This window comes from Danio rerio, chromosome 23 (assembly GCF_052040795.2).
Source record: "Danio rerio strain M-AB ecotype USA chromosome 23, GRCz13ab, whole genome shotgun sequence".
Classification (NCBI taxonomy): Eukaryota; Metazoa; Chordata; class Actinopteri; order Cypriniformes; family Danionidae; genus Danio; species Danio rerio.
The window spans coordinates 38,718,645-38,740,000 of record NC_141043.1 but is presented as its reverse complement, the minus strand read 5'-3'; the positions used below and the strand labels follow the sequence as shown (position 1 = coordinate 38,740,000).

Genomic DNA, 21,356 nt, shown 5'->3' with positions numbered 1-21,356 from the left:
AGCCAACTTATATCCTTTTGATTATCATAGTTTTCTTGGGGGTCAAGCAGTTTGATTGACAGAATTTCTACAAAGTATATTGTATGCTGTAAACCCGCAGACTTTTTTTTGTCACATCCATAAAACATGTTTATTTCCCAAGTTTCAAGTTCAAAACGTGTTTACAGATTGATATTTTTTGATCCTATAACTTTGTTGTCAGTTGTTCGGTAAAATATAAACAAAAGTTTCAATATAATGTCAACGTATGCTTTCTGTGCCAATTCATGTTTTGACTTTTTACTGCAAATGTCACATCCATAATGCTGGAATTGCTTATATACATATACAAAAGTATACAACTGCTGTATAAAATTCTAAAATACACATGATTATGGTCATATTTGGAGATGTTATTTAAAAGTTTAATAATCCTGGGACAAAGTTACCAGCACAAAAACACACTGAGAATTTGTGTATTTATTTAATGTTGGTTATTATTACTATAAAACATCCTCTTAGTAAAATTGAGCAAATGTTCAAACGTGTATAACTTTGAAAAAAAAAACGTAAATAAAACAATTTACAGACAATAAAGCATGATATCTTGCAAAACTCTAAGAAGGATATTAATAACCTTTTCTAATGACTTGGAAAGTAACGTTATATGAAAGCTTACCAAATCTGCTTAGTTTGTGTGTTGAGTTGACGCTATAACTTTAACAAATATGTAAACATAAGTTGTTGGTGGTGAGAAATACACATATAGCTTATGTTACGGTTTATATGAGCCAACTATAATAATAATAAGTGCACCAATATAACAATACAAATAAATTCCTGTGTTGATTGCATCAGAATGGCAGTGTTTGAGCTGACGATGACAGCTTTCATTCAGTGAATGAGTCGACTATCACAGTGTGAAACACTGATAACAGTTTAACCGTTTAGTTCAGCAGTAACATTGTTTGTCAGCTGGCCATCGAAACACCGTAATGTCATTAAGGAAGGTCAGGGGATATTTTATAGCATTTCTTACCCAAGCACACGAATAACACCGACTTTCCGCTGGAAGCCGCCATATTGGTCACTAAAAAAGGTCCTCGCGCCACCACTGAGGGTTGCCTAAATTTCCGCCTGTTCCAAAATTAATCAACATAAAAACTACGGTATAGATTTAAAATGTAACTTAAGTTTTAATCTAATATTTATGTATGTGGCGGAGTAAATACACATCTATTGTACACATCTATGAACATGATCTATATGCACCCACTTTCACTTTTATGCTCTTCTACGCACGCAATTTATGAATTTCTAAACATATATATTCTTAGGTCCAGTGACAAGGAGAGTGTGTAAAGTCTTGATATCTACAATTTAAAGGAAGCACATGCTTCACCTAGTAGCATATCACATCACACCCAGAGCTCAGAGCTGAGTAAATTACCAGAAAGTGGCACAATAATTATTTATATTTCTTTGATGTTTTTCCAGGCTTGCATAAACCTAATCATCCCTGAACTATTGGTGGTATTACTAAAATAAAACAGCATATCTAGGTGCATGACGAGCTGTTTTAACATTTAAAAAACACAATAGTATAGTTTTTATTTATTATCTAACATACTAGTAGGCTACTCATTTATTAAATGAATTGTATTATGAGACCTTGACTTTTATTGCCATTTTAGAAGTTTAAAATAATATAGTGTAAAAAATAATAGGGAAAAAAGTCTGTAAAATAACTAAAAATGTACTGGTAGCTAATTACAAGGTTTTTGTCCCATAATATTCAACACCATCCCAGACAATATATCACTTTAAACTACTAAAAATGTTAATAAGAGTCAATTTTTCGAACTTTTAATTGTTAAAATTTGTTGAAAGAAACATTAAGGTCCCATAAAGCATAAATAAACAGGGAAAAATAAAAACATGAATAACAAAATACAGAAAACTGCTAATTTACTGATATTTTTGTGATTACTTTGAGCTTAAATGTAATTTCTTTCTTCAATACAAAGAAATGGGGATTTAAGCATTAGCGACTGATTCTCCATTTATTTTTTTATACTTTGCAGATTAACTTGGAGACTATTCATTTGAAATGTAGGTGCAGTAATTTAATTGATCTGTGTAATTTATTTAATTAACCCAATTCATCGTAAACAGATTATTCTTTTGAGTACATCTTAAATTAGTCATTTTTTGTTTTTAACGAAACCAAACTGGATTAATCTGGGGTGTGGGGTGTTCCCTGAAGTATCATCAGCGAACTATGCTTGTGAAATTGTCATGATTTGCATTTGCCATTGTTACCACATGGGAATAGGTTGCTGTTGGAAAAGGTGTAAGTGAGTCTGCGTGGGTCCTAATGCCCCAGTACAGTGATTAGGACTCTATACTGTTCAGTGAGCACCCTCATTTGAAAGACATGTTAAACTGAGGTCCTGACTTTCTGTTGTCATTAAAATCACCAGATGTTATGTGAAAATAGTTTGTGTCCTCACTGGCCTCTGTTCATCATGGACTCTTAACCCGATAGTATCTAACTGTAGACTTGCATATGTAAGCAGAGACATGTAGTCTGAGACATGCAGTCTCAGACACAATGCACTCAATGGAGCTAATTACGTGATGCGATTTTGTAGGTCAAAGTTCACAAAGCTTGAACCTTTCTACGCAGCAAACTGCAAAACTTGTCACACGAGCTTGCGTTTCCATGCTGCCACATTTGCATGCACATAATGAAAGTCTATGGGGCAAAAAGTGCAACATAACCGCTTTCAGGGGGTTGAGGAGACACCCCCCCCCCCCCCCTACACATGTAAAGCACCCAAAAAAGCGCTATGTAAATGTAATGAATAATTGGAGACTTTTGCTAGTAGTTTGGCTACTTTTATGATATGTTTGGTGTGCTTGAGTTTGTTTTGAAGCTTGAAACCCCATTTATGTGTTAAATAGCTTAAGATTTTCAAAGTAAAACCTCAGTAATGTAAAAAAAATCCATTACAAGTTACTTTTTAAAGCACGTGTTTATTAATCAGTGGAATATAATCCTAGTCCTGCTAGTCAGATCTGCCTTTTGGCAACAAGTCTAAATGGCCACAGTACAATAATAATAAATTGCAATTTTACTAGTAATATTTTAAATATATACTATCTGATAAATTTATACTTATATTTACTGAACATATACTAATTGTTCCTTGAAAAGAGTTGGGGTTTAACCCCGGTGTCCCCACTGGCCTCTGTTTATCATGGCCTCCAAACCCATTCATATCTAACTTTAGTCTGAGACATGCAATCTCAGGCACAATGCACTGAATGAAGCTAATGCCATAACAGTGAAGGGTAAGGTTAAGGATTAGGTGTGCACATTAAAAGCATTGCATGAAGCTCAGCTTGCATATCTGAAATCGCAAACCCTCTCTTCTAACCATCCCCATGTCATAATTGGCTCCATCACTCCTCTCCACCTGCTGTGTGGTGTGCGGCTTGATGCAAAATGGCTGCCACCACATCATACAGATGGATGCTGCCGTGGTCCCACGAGTTTAAGCAGGCAAAATTCTGTCATACGACACAGCAGTACGGGTGCGATTAAACAAGACGTCTAGACAATTTAAAAAGCATGTGATTGGTCCATATTTAAAACTTCTGTCACAGATTGGTCTTACGCAATCACAATATGTGATTTCACAATTCTGCCGAACTTGTTGCGTGAGCTTTCTGGTGATTGAAGACCCCCCCACCCTACCCCAACACCTCCCCCCACACACAACATCTTACCCAGCACTTACTGGGCACTTATACCCAGAAAAGCGCTAAGTAAATTGAAGGAATTGTTGAAGACCTTTCCTAGTTGTTTGGCTACTTTTATGATGTTTGATGTGGGTTTGTTTCGAAGCTTGGAACCTCAATAATGTGTGTTACCCAGCTTAAGTATTTCAAAGTAAAACCTGAGGAATGCAAGGAAATCCATTACTAATTACTTTTTAAATCGTGTTTTGTAATCACACTGTGAAAAATAAAAAGTTGAGTTAACTTAAAATTTTAAAGCAACCGGCTGCAAAGACATTTTGAGTTTATTAAGCTTCAGTGGTTGATGTGTGCCAAATATTTTTTTTTAAGTTGACTAAATAAAGGCTGGTTTAAGTCAAGCATACTTTATGGAATCATTTGGCACAACTTCAACCACTGAAGCTGGTTGCTTTAAAATTGTAATTTAACTCAACTTTTTATTTTTACAGTGGTAAACGCTCTAGTGAAGAAATAAAAATTCAAAGTCTCCTCAACTCCTCAACTTTTCCAAACATGCAGTTAAATCATTTTTATGAGTAAATTCAACTCTGAGCTTAAAAATATGTTCACCTAACTTACATTTCATTTTTAAGTTTACAATTTGTAAGTTGGATTTTTTTACAGAACAGTGGATGCATTCCCAGTCCTGCTTGTCAGATCTGCCTTTTTAAGTCTGAATGGCCACAGATCAATAATAAAAATAAACTGTAAAATTTTTTTTACTACTAATAATAAGTACCAGTGTCTAATAAATAAATTCTATTATCTAATAAATAAATATTAGTAACTAAAGAAGAAGGTTCAGGTGAATTGGGTAGGTCAAATTGTCTGTAGTGTGTGAGTGTGTGTGTGTGGATGTTTCCCAGAGATGGGTTGCGGCTGGAAGGGCATCCGCTGCGTAAAAAACTTGCTGGATAAGTTGGCGGTTCATTCCACTGTGGCGACCCCAGATAAATAAAGGGACTAAGCCGACAAGAAAATGAATGAATGAACTAAAGAAGAAGCACTTGTATAGCAATAAAAGTAGCATAAAGATATATATGGTACGGTTTATAGATTAAATATATTATTGGCTTGCCATACTAGGTGGTCACTGGTCAGGTTGTGGGAAAGTCCAGTTTTCCAGACCATATTTAGAACAAGTTTTAGCTTCAACACTTAGCGGCCTACTTATAAAACTCTCTGTTATGAAACCAGATTAAAACTCAAGTGTATTGATTGTGCACACCAGATGAGGGAAGTTACAGCACACCAAATATATGAGCGCTCACGTCTGACAAAATAAACATTGTCAACTCAGGGAGCCTATGTGGAGTTACGCCAACGAAAACAGAGTTGAGATCAATCATAAAACTATAGTAAATGTATGCCTCATCATCAGCATAGTCAAAAAATTGGGAGTAAACACAGTTACTTTCACTGTAAGAATGCCTGCAGTTGTCAACAAAGCTTTCCCTCTGCGTAAACATCTCCTAAATGTAAAACATACTGTACAGTGAAGCAAAGCCAGGCATGTTTATTTAACATACACACTTTACATGTTCATAAAAAAACTCTTGGTAAACTCTTATCCCAAATAGTTTGCCTTAATCCACATACGTTTTTACACAAGGTAAAACTTAACAGCCCAATAGCTGAATAGCAATATTAGGTTCTATGTAGATCTATAATAATACAATTAGGGCTGGTCAGTTCTGTTTAGTAACTATTTTGGTTAAAGGTATATCAGTTAATAAAAATAAAAAATAAATAAAAGCTGATTTTAAAAATTGTTGAACATTTTGAGCAATCACATTTTGTTAAATATATGTGAAATACAACAATGTAATGTAATATGTGTATTTATATATCACATTTATTGTGTATGGCCATACACCCAAAGCACTTCACAATCATGAGGGGGGTCTCTCCACACCACCCCCAGTGTACAGCATCCACTTGGATGATGCGGCGTCAGCCACAGGACAATGGCGCCAGTGCGCTTACCACACACAGTATGTTACTGTATTTTAAAGTTACATTATGAACATTATGGTGGTGTCAAGGTGGCCAAATGGGTAGCACAATCGCCTAACAGCAAGTAGGTCGCTGGTTCGACCCCCGGCTGGGTCAGTTGGGAACTTCTATGTGGAGTTTTTTTTGCGTGGGTTTCCTCCGGGTGCTCCCGTTTCCCCAAGTCCAAAGACATGCGCTATAGGTGAATTGAAAAAGATAAATTGGCTGTATGTATGTGTATGAAAGAGAGTGTATGGGTGTTTTCCAATTTTGGGATACGCCTGGCTAGGCATCGGCTGTGCTGGATAAGTTGGTGATTCATTCTGCAGATTCGCCCCCTGATTAATACAGGGACTAAGCCGAAAAGAAAATTAATTATGAACATCAGGGTATATTTTACAGCAAAGATATACATAACATTTTGTAAATACATCTACAGTATGATCAATGGTCCTGTAAATGTAAATACAGTATTTTAGCAGTAATTTATTTACAGAAGTTTACTGGTGACCTAAGTTACCGCATGAAATTGTTAGTGTGTATCAATTAATTCATCCTCAACTTGATCCAATCTTCTATGAGTCTCTTTACTTAGCATGACCACAATGGAAGATAATTTGAAGAGTGTTGGTATAAATGGCAGCAGGGTGGCTCAGTGGTTAGGACTGTTGCCTCACAGCAAGAACATCACTGGTTCAAGTCCCAGCTGGGCCAGGAGGCGTTTCTGTATGGAGTTCTCCCCGTGTTTGCATGGGTTTCCTCCGGGTGTTCCGGTTTTCCCCACAGTCCAAAGACGAGCTATTGAATAAACTAAACTGGCCTTAGTGTGTGTGTGTGTGTGTGTGTGTGTGTGAGTGTGTGAAAGAGTTTGTATGGGTGTTTCCCAGTACTGAATTGCAGGTGGAAGAGCATCCGCTGCATTACAAATATGCCAGAATAGTTGGCAGTTCATTTCGCTGTGGCAACCTCTGAAAAAGAGACTAAGCTGAAGGAAAAATGAATGAATGGTATAACCAGACACTTGATGGTTTCCTTTTATGCTCATATATTCCCTAAAATTGAAATCAATTGGTACTGCTGACTAGCTGGTTACCAATAATCTTCAAAATATATTTAGTATTCATCAAAAAAAAAAAAATGGAACTGAAACAGTTTTTTGGAAGAGCTTTATAGGGTCAGTAAACGGTGAGCAAATGCTCTTTTTTGGGTGAACTATCCCTTTAAATTGATCAAAAGTGACAGTAAAGACTTTTACATTACAGATGATTTTGAGTTCAAATAACTGTTGTTCATTTGAACTTTGTAATCCTGCAAAAAATAAAAAGTATCACAGTTTCCAAAAAATATTAAGCAGCACAGCTGTTTTGAAATGTTTACATGAGCAGTAAATCAGCATTGTTTCTGTATTGTATCTGCCGTGTCCAGATTTGAGTTTGCAGAAATAAATGAAATTTAAAACAGCATAATTATATATATTCATATTCTAAAATAACTAACAATTATATTACTGAAATATCTATCGATTAAAAAAATGCAGTCTTGATGGACATGAGAAACTCTCTCAAATACAATAAAACTAGTTACCCTCTCCAAACCGTTGTGAATGTCCACACAGAGATACCTTGCATGGTAAAAAAGCCAACAATCTGGTGAGTCACAAAGAAAAATATCAGTATCATTTCACCATAGAGCTTTACTTACATTTTTATCAGCTTTCCACATTTGGCTTTGATGCAAAGCACTGTCAAAGAGAATGACCGGTGAGAGATATAATGAAAACAATACTTCGGGGTCAGTGACTCAAGCTGTGCCAAACTTTAAGGGAGGTGATCTACGAATCCAACTTACTGAGAGATCCAACACAGCTTCTCTGCGCAACAACAAAACTGATATCCATTGACATTGTCGATTTATTTTAGATTTGACTGACAGGATTACGAAGCACAACTGTTCTCCCGCATCACCCCGCCTTGATGTTTAGCATTGAAGTGTTAGTTCACATAAAATTGAAAATGATATTATTAATTATTCATCCTTATGTCGTTCAAAGATCATTGTTCATCTTCTGAACACCAATTAAGATATTTTAAACAAATTCTTCATAGATTGCAAGATTCAAAGTCCATAGAAGTATACCAAAAAATCCTCAAAACAGACCACATGCCTTCAGCTATATTATATATTATCAAGCTTCATGCATACTTTTAAGAGCACATAAAACAAAAATAATGACTTAATTTATTAGTTTATATCCCCCTTTGTCATTATGGGTGGTGTTCTGATGATTACCTCAGATGCTTTGGTTTAACTAGAGGAAGTTAAATGCAGGCAATATACTGTACAGTTTAGAGTGCAATATACTGAAACTAAGGACTGAAACTATTGAATAAAATACAGAAAAGTATATTTTCAGATCTCCTAGTGTGTGTGTTTATGCGTCGAGCTACTGACGATTACCTTAGATGCTTTGCTTTAAACTTTAAAGTTGTATGCATTCAATATAGTAAACAGCATAATGCGGAATGTACTGAAACTGAGGACTGTTGAATAAAGGACTGTCTGGAGGATCAGCGACCTCTCAGACTTTATCTAAAGCCTGACTCACACTGTGCGATTTTTAATAATCCTGAACGATTGTAGCATGTCAGACTGCACAAACATGCCTCTCATGTCACACTGTAAGATTTCAGCTGTCATAATGTAAGACTGAATGACAATAAAGATGGACCAAACATGGAATAAAACCTGGGGTTTGACATCATCCACGTGTGATGCTTTCACTGTCCCTTGTTCTCACAGCAAACGTAAACAATCTGTAGTGGCAATTTTGCACACTGCATGCCTCAATATTAAAACCAGGAAGAAAAAAAAACATGTTTTGACATTTCGCTGTGGTGGTTTGAAGAACGCTGTTAACAATTTCCTGTAGAATATACAGTAACTGGCTGCAATTCCCTAGTAAGTCACTGCATAAAAATTAAAGCAAAATACTGTACTTACAGCACCATTTATCTTGCTGTAAAAAATACACGTAAATTAGCAGTTTTCCATATTTTGTGATTTCTGTTTTTATTTTGCCCTGTTTATGCTTTTGATTGCATTATGGGATTTAGATTTTCTTCCAATAACTTTTGAAACCTTGAAAAGAAAAAAAAAAGTGAAGCTTATTAATATTTTTATTTTTTAACAGTTTAAAGTGATATATTGTCCGGGTTGGTGTTGATTATTGCACTACAAAATCATTGTAATAAACTGCCAGCACATTTTCTGTTATTTTACAGAATTATTTCTCTCTATATATTATTTCTTATACATTTAAGTTATTTATATTATTTGCAAAAATCTCAACGTCAAAATCATCAAATCATAATGCATATTGCAAATAAACAGAAAACAAAATACAGAAACTGTTAGTTAACAGGTATTTTTTTGCAGTGTATGTATTTACTGTATGGAGCCTTTTCACAAGACTTATAAAGGCACGTTTAACAATCATCATATTTTTAAATTGTTGAAAGTTTTTAATATTATGAATTTTAAAAAAATATTAATATTTATATGCATTTATATGAATTACAAAAAATAAATTACGCACCTTCTATGGGGCTATTATTATGTTATTCTCTCTTCTGGTTGCCGTCATCAGTCTCACACAGTTTTTTTCTCTTTTTCTGGAAGTACTGATAACACAATCGTGGAGTTTTGGAAATGTGAAGGGTCTATTATGTGAAGGGTATGTGAAGGATATCTCGTATCTACACAGTAGTTTTCACAATGGAACTTCAAAATACATACTGCATAACTGTCCTATAGTAAAATAAAGTTCTTATTAATTAAATACTGTGTCATTTACAAATATCCCAAACAGTGTCACAAGGATTACATCATCATATTTGGAGCTCCTATTGGTTGTTGGTTTGATGCTCCTTGGAGCTGTTGTCACATTAAAGAAAAGTGTCTGGAAACTTCTGACACTCTCAGAACTTCATCAGAGGGAAAATCTGATCGCATTAGCCATTAAGCAGTTGTTTATGAACATGTCAAACCAATGATCACAGATCTGAACCTTTAGATTTCAGGAATCTTAGGATTACCAAATCATGGTTGAAATCCCAGTGTAAGCTTTAAATATCTTATCTTGTGTTCTGAAGGGGTGTCACGGTGGCGCAGTGGATTGCACGATTGCTTCACAGCATGAAGGTCGCTGGTTCGAGCCTCGCCTGGGTCAGTTGGCATTTCTGTGTGTAGTTTGCATGTTCTCCCCGTGTTTGCTTGGTGCGTGTTTGCGTTACCTCCGGGTGCTCTGGTTTCCCTAACAGTCATAAGACATGCTTAAGACTGCGGGGGAAATCGTAGTGTGTGTGAATGAGCGTGCATGGGTGTTTGCCAGTGGTAGGTTTTAGCTAGAAGGGCATCCCCTGCGTAAAACATATTCTGGATAAGTTGGCGGTTCATTCCACTGTGTTGACCCCTGATTAACAAAGGGACTAAATTGAAAAGAAAATGAATGAATGTGTTCTAAAGACAAACGAATGTCCTGGGGGTTTGATATATTTGACATATAATTAAAACATAATATATAAATAAATAATAAAACATATAATATAAACATATAAATAAAACATATAATTACAATTTTTGGGTGAACTAACCCTTCAACACACTAGCTAGATATTAATCTGTACAGCAGCTATTCCCAAATTGAAATTCAGCTGGTCTCCAGCTGCTTCATGCATAAATCTTCTCAGGGTTTACTTCTCGGTAATAAGCAAATCTTTGAAACTTTCATTAATTATGTCTTCACATTAACATCCTCAGCCATGCATACGGACGCAATATGCTGTCCTCAGGAAATACCTGTCAAATTTGAGTGAACGCTAAACTTGAACTTTCTGTTTGCACAAATTGTCAGCGCAGCCTAACAAGATCTTTAAAAAAAACATGATTATTTTATCCTTCACATCGGCAGCCTAAATACCCATGCCAATGTATGAAGGCTGTGCATTCAGAGACTGACAATCATACCTCACCCCAGACCTAAATGATTAACCCTGGAGGTCAATGCTGTTTCCTATCAGAAATCGTGTCTGGAATCATTCATACGTTCGTCCAGAAAAACCTTGAGAGATCATTTTAAGGTGTGGAACGGGCACGTCACGACCTTTTACTTTGTGCGATGTGTAAACAAGGTCAATGCAAGCTTGTGGTTTTGGTTGTAATTTGTCATTCTGTTGTTTGAAATGTTATAATATGCGATGAAGGACGGATAGAGGAGGTGTTTTGGAGAACTTCTCAATGTGGCATTGACATTTACATTTACATTTAGTCATTTAGCAGACGCTTTGCCAAAGCGACTTACAAATGAGGATTTAGACTCACTATTCAGTGTCATTATCAGTGAACTATCTGTATACAATTATAGTTATTAAGGGTTGTAAGTGATGCAGAATGGTGAAAGATGTTCACGTGATTTGAAGCTAACTGACATAATGATTCCCTCCCCGTTGCATCTGGAACCACAATTTTGGGAGACTGGAGAAAGCCCTATATAGGTTTTTAATGTACTGCTATTGGATACTTTCCAGCTCACTGTACAGCAGGCCTCTTCACGCACATAAATTACATCTGCACAAATTCTTGGTTAAGTGAAGAAATGAATTCTCGGTTACACTTTGAACGATGCACGAACACTCCACAGGAATCCTGTCAGGAAAAATCTTTCCAAAGTGTTGATATGCTGGTGTTACTGTGGTTTTTAATGTGTAACTATGCGGCTGCTAGGGTGAAGTGTTTGGCTGCTTACTAGTCACATTAATTGGTTGTTTTTTTGTCCACCATTAAAATTACACGGCATGACAATACTGATGGTTTTAGAAAAGTCAAGGTCATTTTATCGCTTCATTTTCTAATTACTTTTATTAGGCTTTATGAAATCAGCACTCATCATGTGCTCGCTTCACACTTCCTCTAGTCTGCTGCCATCTAATGTCTTCATGGAGATCCTGCATTCATTTTAATCCCCTCCCAAAAGTCTTTCTGTCATAAATCTAAATCTGTATGCTTTTAATTAGAATAAATGTGTGTAAGCCAATTAGATTTTATGCGCTGTACATCTGCAATTCTTTCATTTATAAACTGCTGCAAGATGACAATACTTATATGGCCGCGTATGAACAAGGAATCTGCAAACAAAAGTTCAGCAGGTCAGATCTGTCAAAAGAGTCTTCCAATTTTTTGGACTTTGTTTGACAACATGAGCCTGTACAAAGGGTGGAAGATTATTGAATCGGGACACACGATGCATAAACAGATGTTGAGAAAAACAAGATTCAAGTCAAGACGTAAAGAGTTTTTAAGAGACATGTCTGTTGCCACAAATGATTAGTATAAGCTTAACCTTCATAATACGCTCAAAATATGAACGTGATTATCGATTATGCATCTGTTTGAACATCAAGCATCTGTGATTTATAAGTGTAAGCTGAAAAAATATTATATACTTTTCCTTCTATGCTAATGAAGGACTACTGAGACATTCCAAGCATGGGATGGGTCCTCCTGGTGAGGCAGAGTTCCTCACAGCTCCGATACACATCTCTGCCATTTGCTTACAGTAACCATGTGCTCTTCACCATACACAATTCATCTACTTGTGTTCTTCTTTCAGATAACTTTGTCATGTTTGGTGTCATTTGACAGTTTATGACTTCAGTGTTGTAGTGATGAAATCAACAGAGACATTGATTAATTGTGTTTCAATCTACACTATATTAACTATTGTTGGGTCATGGCCTGAGGAGAGTATGTTAATGTTCTTCTCCCCCACTTCATCTCTTCAACTTTGCTCTCACGTTCAGCTGGTTTTGGGGGTTGGTTTTCACTCATGTTTGACAATGCTTTGCTCAGGGTATAATAGGGAAAGGTAACTGTTGATCTGGGAGAATGGCTTTTACTCTGCATCTCCCGCACACCAGTGTGTAGCCTCATATGCTAACAAAGGCAGTTTCACTGTCTTTGTTGCTCAGCAGTGCATATGTTACAGCGAATTTCTTTATACAGTATGTTAGTTTGTGTCATTCTAATGTCTGTATATTTAAACATGTAACTTAATAAACAACTTTGCCTGCTTTAAGACGTAGAGATTCTTTCTCTTTATCAATTATGATAACAACTTTAATGGAGTCAGATTAATTACAATGGAGTCAGATAAATAATGGATTTAAACACGCCATCCTTCAACTGCTTTCTGTTTCCGACTATTGGTTCAGAATAGAAGCATAAGTTTCAAGCCTTACAATAAGTTTTCAAATTTTTAAACTAAAATCTTTTTACACATGAATTAGCCCGCCACTAAAGAAGACAGAATATATGTATATATATATATATATATATATATATATATATATATATATATATATATATATATATATATATATATATATATATATATGTATTGCATTATAGAAATTTACAAGAATATAATCTCAGAATTATCAGTATTAACTAAATAACTGCCTGCTCTACCAAATGGTTGACCATATTTTGACTGTTTTAAATAATGACTGCTAAAGTCATTTAAAGAACGACTGTTTTAAATAATGGTTTACACACACAGCATTGTGGGTTGACAAAAAAAAATCAAACAAACATAATCCCGTTGCACGACTACACTTGATTTTGGTTTAATCATTCATTCATTATCTTGTCGGCTTAGTCCCTTTATTAATCCGGGGTCACCACAGCGGAACGAACCGCCAACTTATCCAGCAAGTTTTTACGCAGCGGATGCCCTTCTCTGGGAAACATCCACACACACATTCACACTCACACACACATACTGTACACTACTGACAATTTAGTCTACCCAATTCACCTGTACCGCATGTCTTTGGACTGTGGGGGAAACCGGAGCACCCGGAGGAAACCACGCAAAGGCAGGGAGAACATGCAAACTCCACACAGAAACGCAAACTGAGCCAAGGTTCAAACCAGCAACCCAGCAACCTTTTTGCTGTGAGGCGACAGCACTACCTGTGCCACTGCCTCGCCCTGATTTTGGTTTTATTGTTAAAAAAAAAAAACTAACAAGAAAACATGTTAAATAAGAATCTGAAATATTTTATGGCATACTTCAAAAAATAAAGATGATTAAGTATTCAAAAGTGTTTTATTTTGATTATGTTTTTAAATAAAGTAAAGAAGTAATAAAGTTTGGGAGTTAGGGCAAAGCAGTGGCGCAGTAGGTAGTGCTGTCGCCTCACAGCAAAAAGGTCAATTGGTCGCTGGTTCGAGCCTCGGCTCAGTGGGCGTTTCTGTGTGGAGTTTGCATGTTCTCCTGTGGGTTTCCTCCGGGTGCTCTGGTTTCCCCCACAGTCCAAAGACATGTGGTACAGGTGAATTGGGTGGGCTAAATTGTCCATAGTGTGTGTGTGTGTGTGTGTGTGGATGTTTGCCAGAGATGGGTTGTGACTGGAAGGGCATCCGCTGCGTAAAAAAACTTGCTGGATAAGTTGGCGGTTCATTCAGCTGTGGCGACTGTGGATTAATAAAGGGACTAAGCCGACAAGAAAATGAATGAATGAATGAGTTAGAGAGTTAAACCCATTAGAATTTATTTAGTTATATTGCTTTAAATTTATAATTAATAATTGCCAAAAAATCTATAATATGAATAAAATGAATATAATAGGCTATATGTTTCCATCTAAAAAAATATACTTATTATTAACAAAACACCAAAATACTAATTTTCAAACAAAATACATTGATTTTACTTGCATTTTTGTTTATAAATGTGGCTGCAATGTTTGTAAAAATTAACATTTTAACAAAACTCAGTCACACACAAAATTCTTACCTGAACAACATGGTAATTTTAACATTTCTTAACAAATTGTTAAAACATGCAATTGCATTAAATAAACTAATGTTATTATTTTTAGAAATGTTTACATTTAAAATGTAATTGCATGTGTTGGGGTTCATACTGTATTTGTATTATATGTCCTGTAATAAAAATGTAAAAACCTTACCACCAGCTTCCACTTACTTAATTCTTTCTGCTTATTAAATATTGCAAAACTCCATCCTATTTTGAAAACGTTATAGTCGATGTTTCCTGAAAGTCTTCCTCATCTTTTCCCAGACATCTCTCATGTCAGAGCTCGCATTGTCTTGACCTGTTGGTGGGTGGAGTAGGTGAGTATGAACAGGTAAATGTGTGTGCGTCAGTGCTGTGCATGCTTGCTCATCTACCGGACCCCTAAACACATTGAGCAACACAGCCGTTGTGGATTTAGCACGCAGGACTCACCTGCTCATACGAGGAAAATGTTGAAGAAAACGCAGGGATCGTTCGAGGTGGACCCGTCACGCATTCTTGTGAAGGGACCGGAGTTTTTAAGGAAACAGATGGAGAGAGAAAACGAGGCGAATAAGGGACGCGTCAGTGCGGTGGAGAGGCTGGCAGCCACTAAACCACAGTATGTAAAATGCCAACAAGAGGTCGGTTCCTCTCAGGAACCGGTTATCAGCACCGGGTCTGCCTCTGGGAGCAGTCGAGGGTCTTCAAAGGGAGACGGTTCCGTGAAAAACACTGTTAATGTTGATTATAAAGAGTTACCCGAAGAAGATAGCAACGTGGTGAGACGGAGCAGCTCGAAGAAACGTGACTCGATTCTGTTATACAGACAGAAGTGTGAACTCTTGAGAGGAGCACCTGTACTGAGAAGGAGACTCAACAGAAAGCCGTTACTTACCGTTAGAGACAAAGGTGGAGAATCTGATCGCGCCACAAGTAAGGAATGTGGAAAAGAGTCCTCACAGGTAACTCTAACCGCAAGCGGGACAAATGAGGTTCAGAGAGCGACTCCTCACAGGAAAGTTCTTGAAACAAAAGAGCAGGAGCGCAAGAGTCGCACAGGAGTGGCGCGCTCCAGCTCGGACATCAGCTCGCGCTACTCGAAAAACTTCGCGGACTTCGACGTGTTCTTCAAATATTGCGGGCTCGACGGTGACATCATCGAGTCGCTGGGCAAAGAGAATTTCTCCGCGCGCTCGGACGATCTCAGCTCCAATATCAGGAGCATCAGCGTGTCCACGTCGGATGACGGATTCTCGAGCTGCAGCGACGGTTTGCAAGAGGAGGAATTGCAGGAGACTGTCCGACAAGGGTCGTCAGTGATCGAGCGCAACGCTCGGATTATCAAGTGGCTTTACAGCTGCAGAAATGCAGCAGAGTCTGGAAAGACTCTTCGAGATCTGGATTAAATTGTGTCCTGTAACAAATTACTTTGTTTTGACTACTATTATCAAAAGCATCTCTACAGTTTCAAGAAAGAGTTGTTGGAGACACCGGCACATTATTAGCCAATCAGAAAATTAGGCACTAAACCCACTCTTCTGGACTGTTATAGGGCATACTACTGGGTCAATTTTAGTAGGCCTATCCTGTTTGTTGTTGTTGTTGTTGTTGTTGTTTGTGAGCATGTAAAATAAGAACATTATGCTTTCATTCATTCATTTTCTTCTCGGCTTAGTCCCTTTATAAATCCGGGGTCGCCACAGCAGAATGATCCGCCAACTTATTTAGCACGTTTCACATAGCGGATGCCTTTCCAGCTGCAACCCATCTCTAGGAAACATCCATATACACCTATTCACACACATACACTACGAACAATTTAGCCAATTCACCTGTACCACATGTCTTTGGACTGTCAGGGAAAGCGGAGCACCCGAAGGAAACCCATGCGTATGCAGGGAGAACATGCAAACTTAACATAGAAATGCAAACTGACCCAGCCGAGGCTCGAACCAGCGACCTTCTTGCTGTAAGGCCACAGCACTACCTACTGCGCACTGCATCGCCCATTTTGCTTTACTTACTTTACAAATTTTTGTACTTCACATCTAGCGGGACGTTCAAGTTCAAAACTGTGTAGATGTGGATACTCCAATCCAGTGTTTCTCAAACTGTGGCATGTATACCACTAGTGGTATGCGGAGTGATCACTAAATAATTAAGGATAAAAAAAAAATGAACACACTTTTGACGCATACGATAACACAAATGTGACAGATCTCATTTCTAATTTAAATATGTAAATCCAAATAATATATTTGAAATACAAGTTAATGTTTAGACTTTAAAGATATACAAATGTCATATACATGCAATTTATATTTCAAAATTTATCAAAAAGAGTTTATATATGAATTTGATAAAGCCTATTGATGAGGTCACAGAACTTTTCCTGGTTTTGATAAATAGGCTACAGCAGTTTTCTTTTTACTTTTTAAGAACAGTGTCGTTTTTAATTAACTTTTAAAAGCACATTTTAATTCAAACGTGACTTATTTTTTACTTGTAGGCACAATGCAATGTTAATGTTCAAACTATTTCTAATGTTTAAAGTGGCTGACAATAATACATTTTCGTAATATTAGGAATTAATCTGCCTTTTTTTAAAACTGTGTAGAGCTTTGGTTGCTTAATTAGGCCTACTGCTACTGTATTTTAACACTTTTTATTATGGTGGTACTTGGAAAGACAATTGTTTTCTGAGGTGGTACTTGGTGAAAAAAAGTTTGAGAACCACTGCTCCAATCAATATAGCCTAATTTTGTGACACTATACAACAAAAAATGCTGTTATTACATTACTGTGACGGTTCGTTTTAAGGTTGGGGTAGACGTTAAAATACAGTTAAATGGCTAATTTCATAAATAATTTGAATAATACTTGGTATAATTGCTGTCACAACTGTGATGGCTTTGGTGGGTTTAGGGTTGGGGTAGAGGTAGACGTTAATAAAATACATTTAATAGATAATATTTTTAATAAATAATCAAAATAATTCTCATTATAACTTCTAGCCGCAGCTGTATCTACCAATGTTTTGCTATGGAAGCAACTTGTGGTATTAAAAAGACATAATGGGTTCAAGTAAAGTTGCTTCTCTTAAATTTTGGACAACTTGAGCAGATACTGTAACAATGCGCATATTTTTAAGCATTAAACACATATTTATACCGATTTCATCAGGCTCTGATTTTTTTTTAAAAGATCACAAGAATGCTCAGCTGCCATAAAGTTGCAACTCTTGTGTCATCAGAACAAGATGTTCGACCACCACCTTTTCCATTTCAAAGAACATTTTGCAACATTTTGAACGGAGCCCAGAATTTTGAAGATAGTTTAACATTTTCTATGTTGATTATTGTGTTTAATTTAAACCTGAAGAAGTGCCAGCTAGAAACGTATGGCTTTTATATTATCCTCTAAAGATGCAGCATTTTGATTGTACCACTTCTACTTCCTCGGCATGTGAAAACCCATTTTTATTACTCTCTAGGTCAAGAAAATGTTTGAGTTTTATCCTATTTCCTAATTTCTTCAAATGGCATCCTTATTCTGGATGCAAGTGGTAAACACACGTCCCCTTCACATTTCACAAAGGCCACTTCAGCACGACAGGCTTGTTTATATGTTTACAAGCTGTGTGATATCAGCATAAGAAGCATAAATCTAGCCATGATGATGACTGATAAAGAATAATGGCTTACATGACTGCATAAAGATATTGGATTAAGTACTTGCACTCATAGTTTTTCAGAAGTATAAGTGAAGTTTATGTATAAACAGATTTCGAGAGGATCATGTGCTTATGATTGCTAGCGGCTGGATCCGCATTACCCAATTCACTACGCTCCAATCACTCCTAAACTACTATAAATAACCTGGGTTTCATTCCACTGCTATCTTCGTTTTGAAGAGTCCCCCCTTCCTTCCCTACTCCTCCTTCTTAGACGGGTGACATGGTGGCCCAGTGCGTAGCACTGTCACCTCACAGCAAGAATGTCTCTGGTTCCTGGCTTTACCAAACTAGCAGACATTTCTGTGTGGAGTTTGCACTTCTCCCCGTGCTCACGTGGGTTTCCCCCGGGTTCCCCGGTTTCCTCCCACCGCCTAAAAACTTGCAATTAAGTCAATTGTACAATCCAAATTGGCACCATAGGCACGCATCTAGTAGTTATTTTCAAGAACAATCACTTGCTACAGCAGGGGAGTTCTCGAGATCTACCTGAGCTCAAACTCCCCTCCCGCCTTGCAACGGGAGGGAGCCCTGGGCTCGAGGATCTCATGAGCTCAGGACTCTCTCCCGGGACAGCATGCCAAACAAGCTTTTATAATTAATCATCAGCTAAGTGTGAACTCTTGAAACTGTAGTGTTTCGTCAAACAACCTTTTGGTGGTATAGTACTCTTTATTTATAGCACAGTTTGCGTAATGTATGTTGACATGAACATTTATTAAAAAAATACTAACTTTAGGCTTTATTTTACTCGTAAATCCAAAACCACCATTTAAAAAAACCCTTATGGGAAAGTCCAGAGGGATCCCGAAGCTCAGTTTTTAGGGCCTCAAAGTGCTGTATTATTGTCACAAGCCACTTTTCGTTAATCCTTTTCGTCATGCCAGTACTTGATCCTGGAAAGTATTCTATTATATCTACTGAGAGATATCGTGTTACTTGATTTATACTGTATTAACAGCCAGTTATACAGCCCTTCCTATGCATTTTAGTTCACTGTTAGATGTAAAAACTGGCTTTGCACAGTTTACAGAGACAATTGTTGGCTTTAAACCATCAAACCACCCTGCCAGCTTTGGAATGCAGAGGTGGCCTATAAATAGGGCTTCAGATTTGCAGTTTTGTCTATTGTTGGGTAACAACGGAAATGGTGAACAAAAAACAAGGACATTCACACCCAGCGTGGGTGTGTATAAATTGTGCCATTGTCACTTCAGTTCAAAGATAAGTGTCTGTTTATCCTGACTGACTGTTATCTGTACCTTCCTCACTCACTGTACATTGAAATGGTGTTTGATTACTTCATCAGACTGCCTGACACGCTGTGTAAAATATGAATTTTTCATTTTTTTAAAACTTTTCCAGAGTTTTAAAGGAAAACTCCAGTGTTTTCCAGAGCAGTTACTGTTATAAGACTGTTTTTGATTTAGCTTTGCTGACTTAAAAGCAGATATTATTTTATATACAATACTTTCATATTTTATTATGAAAATATACAGGTTTTACAAATGTTAACTTAGTGTGTATGTTCATAATTTTGCACATGACTGAATTTTTGGCAAGTTCTTTAACCAATGTGTGCAGTGTTTTCACATGCACACGAAAACTTACCCCTCTGGCCTCTTAAATGCAGACTGCAGGGCAGGTTAGATCTTGCAGAGGGAGTGTTTGTGGCCTTTACACTACTTTAAATGATTTTGGACATGCATTCTTTCCTGAATGCATGCTAGAATGATTTTTTTTTACATTTAAGCTTATACTTACTGTACATCTGTGATGTTTTCTGACACCTTACAAGGCAGATTTATTGTTAACTTTCTATATGTAAAATTCAGAAACTGTTATTATAGTGTTATTGATGTAACATTCACTCTGATGTCTGTGTCTCAATGCTTGCCATTTTCTATTGGCAAGTATTCTGCAGCTCAGTTTGGACTTTCATCTGGGTGGGGTTTTACCTGACACAAATATGTGTCAGATGTCAAATAAAGAAACTGTAAAAAGGTCAATATACTGTATCAATAGTGAGTGAAACTTTAGCCTTGCCATAGTTTTCTCTGGCCTTTATGACATACGCTGGCTTCAAATGCCTCTTTAGGACATAGTTTTAAAATCCTTCAAATAAACAAATCAGTCAAAAACAATTCAGTATTGTCATGTTTGGTGATAATCAATGAGAAAAAACAAATGATTAAGCATCCTCGGGATATTTACAGGGTCTTAAAAATTCTTGAGATTTTAGGCCTTAAAAAGTTTTAAACCTACTGAAAAGTTGTGTTGTAAGTCTTAAATCTTTTTTTAACATGTCCTAATTATATTTTCTTCATGTATAGCTACCCAATCTGGCCATTAACACAATCACCAACAATCCCAATCTCAATAAAACTATTAACTTTTTATTAAAAAATTTGTATTAAATATTATTATTTAATATTATTAAATTGTAATCATTTTTGATAAGGCGAGTGAAAATCTATTTGAACTGGGATAGACAGAAAAAAAATCCTTAGCATTTAGCCCTGAAGATGTCTAAAATTTCCTTCATTATGGGTTTCATTAAAAACTCTTAAAAAGTCTTAAATTTAACTTGGTGAGCCCTGCAGAAACCCTAATATATATATATATTTTTTTTTAAATCACATGAAGGATTATTAAATGTTCATCAAAGATATAAAGAAGTTAATTTGAAGAAAGCTGAAAACCGGGAACCATTGACATCCACAGTATAGGAAAAACAATGGAGGTCAATGGTTACAGGTTTTCAGATTTTTTCAAAATAAATTATTTTGTGTTGAACAGAAAAAATGAAGTCAAACAAGTTTGGATCAAGTGAAGGATGCATTATTGACTGACAATTTTCTAAATTGTAAAAAGGTAAATATACTGTATCAATAGTGAAACTCTAGCCTTGCAATAAATGGTAGTTTTCTCTGGCTTTCATTACCTACGCTGGCTTCAAATGCCTAATTAGGAAACTGT

General features: G+C 36.5%; 2 protein-coding genes across 11 annotated transcripts in view; one reads left to right on the top strand and one right to left on the bottom strand.

Annotated features, from left to right (window-relative positions):
* acp1 (acid phosphatase 1) overlaps nucleotides 1–15,679 on the bottom strand; it is a 47,610-nt gene extending 31,931 nt beyond the window's left edge. For 6 of the 10 annotated variants that reach the window (XR_015522810.1, XR_015522811.1, XM_087305650.1 and 3 more), the window contains exon 1: nucleotides 1,019–1,071. Coding sequence is in view for 6 of the 10 variants with exons in the window: in XM_087305650.1 (XP_087161776.1) it covers nucleotides 1,019–1,061 (43 nt within the window). In the remaining 4 variants the exon portion in view is untranslated. 10 annotated transcript variants of the gene reach the window in all.
* fam110c (family with sequence similarity 110 member C) lies at nucleotides 15,011–20,521 on the top strand. The gene has a single exon (XM_087307592.1). The coding sequence runs from the start codon at nucleotides 15,112–15,114 to the stop codon at nucleotides 16,048–16,050; it is 939 nt and encodes a 312-aa protein (XP_087163718.1). The 5' UTR covers nucleotides 15,011–15,111; the 3' UTR covers nucleotides 16,051–20,521.
* The last annotated feature ends 835 nt before the right edge of the window (nucleotides 20,522–21,356 follow it).

Excerpts from the sequence above, each read along its gene's own strand:
- fam110c (XM_087307592.1), top strand. The coding sequence starts at position 15,112 with ATGTTGAAGAAAACGCAGGGATCGTTCGAGGTGGACCCGTCACGCATT.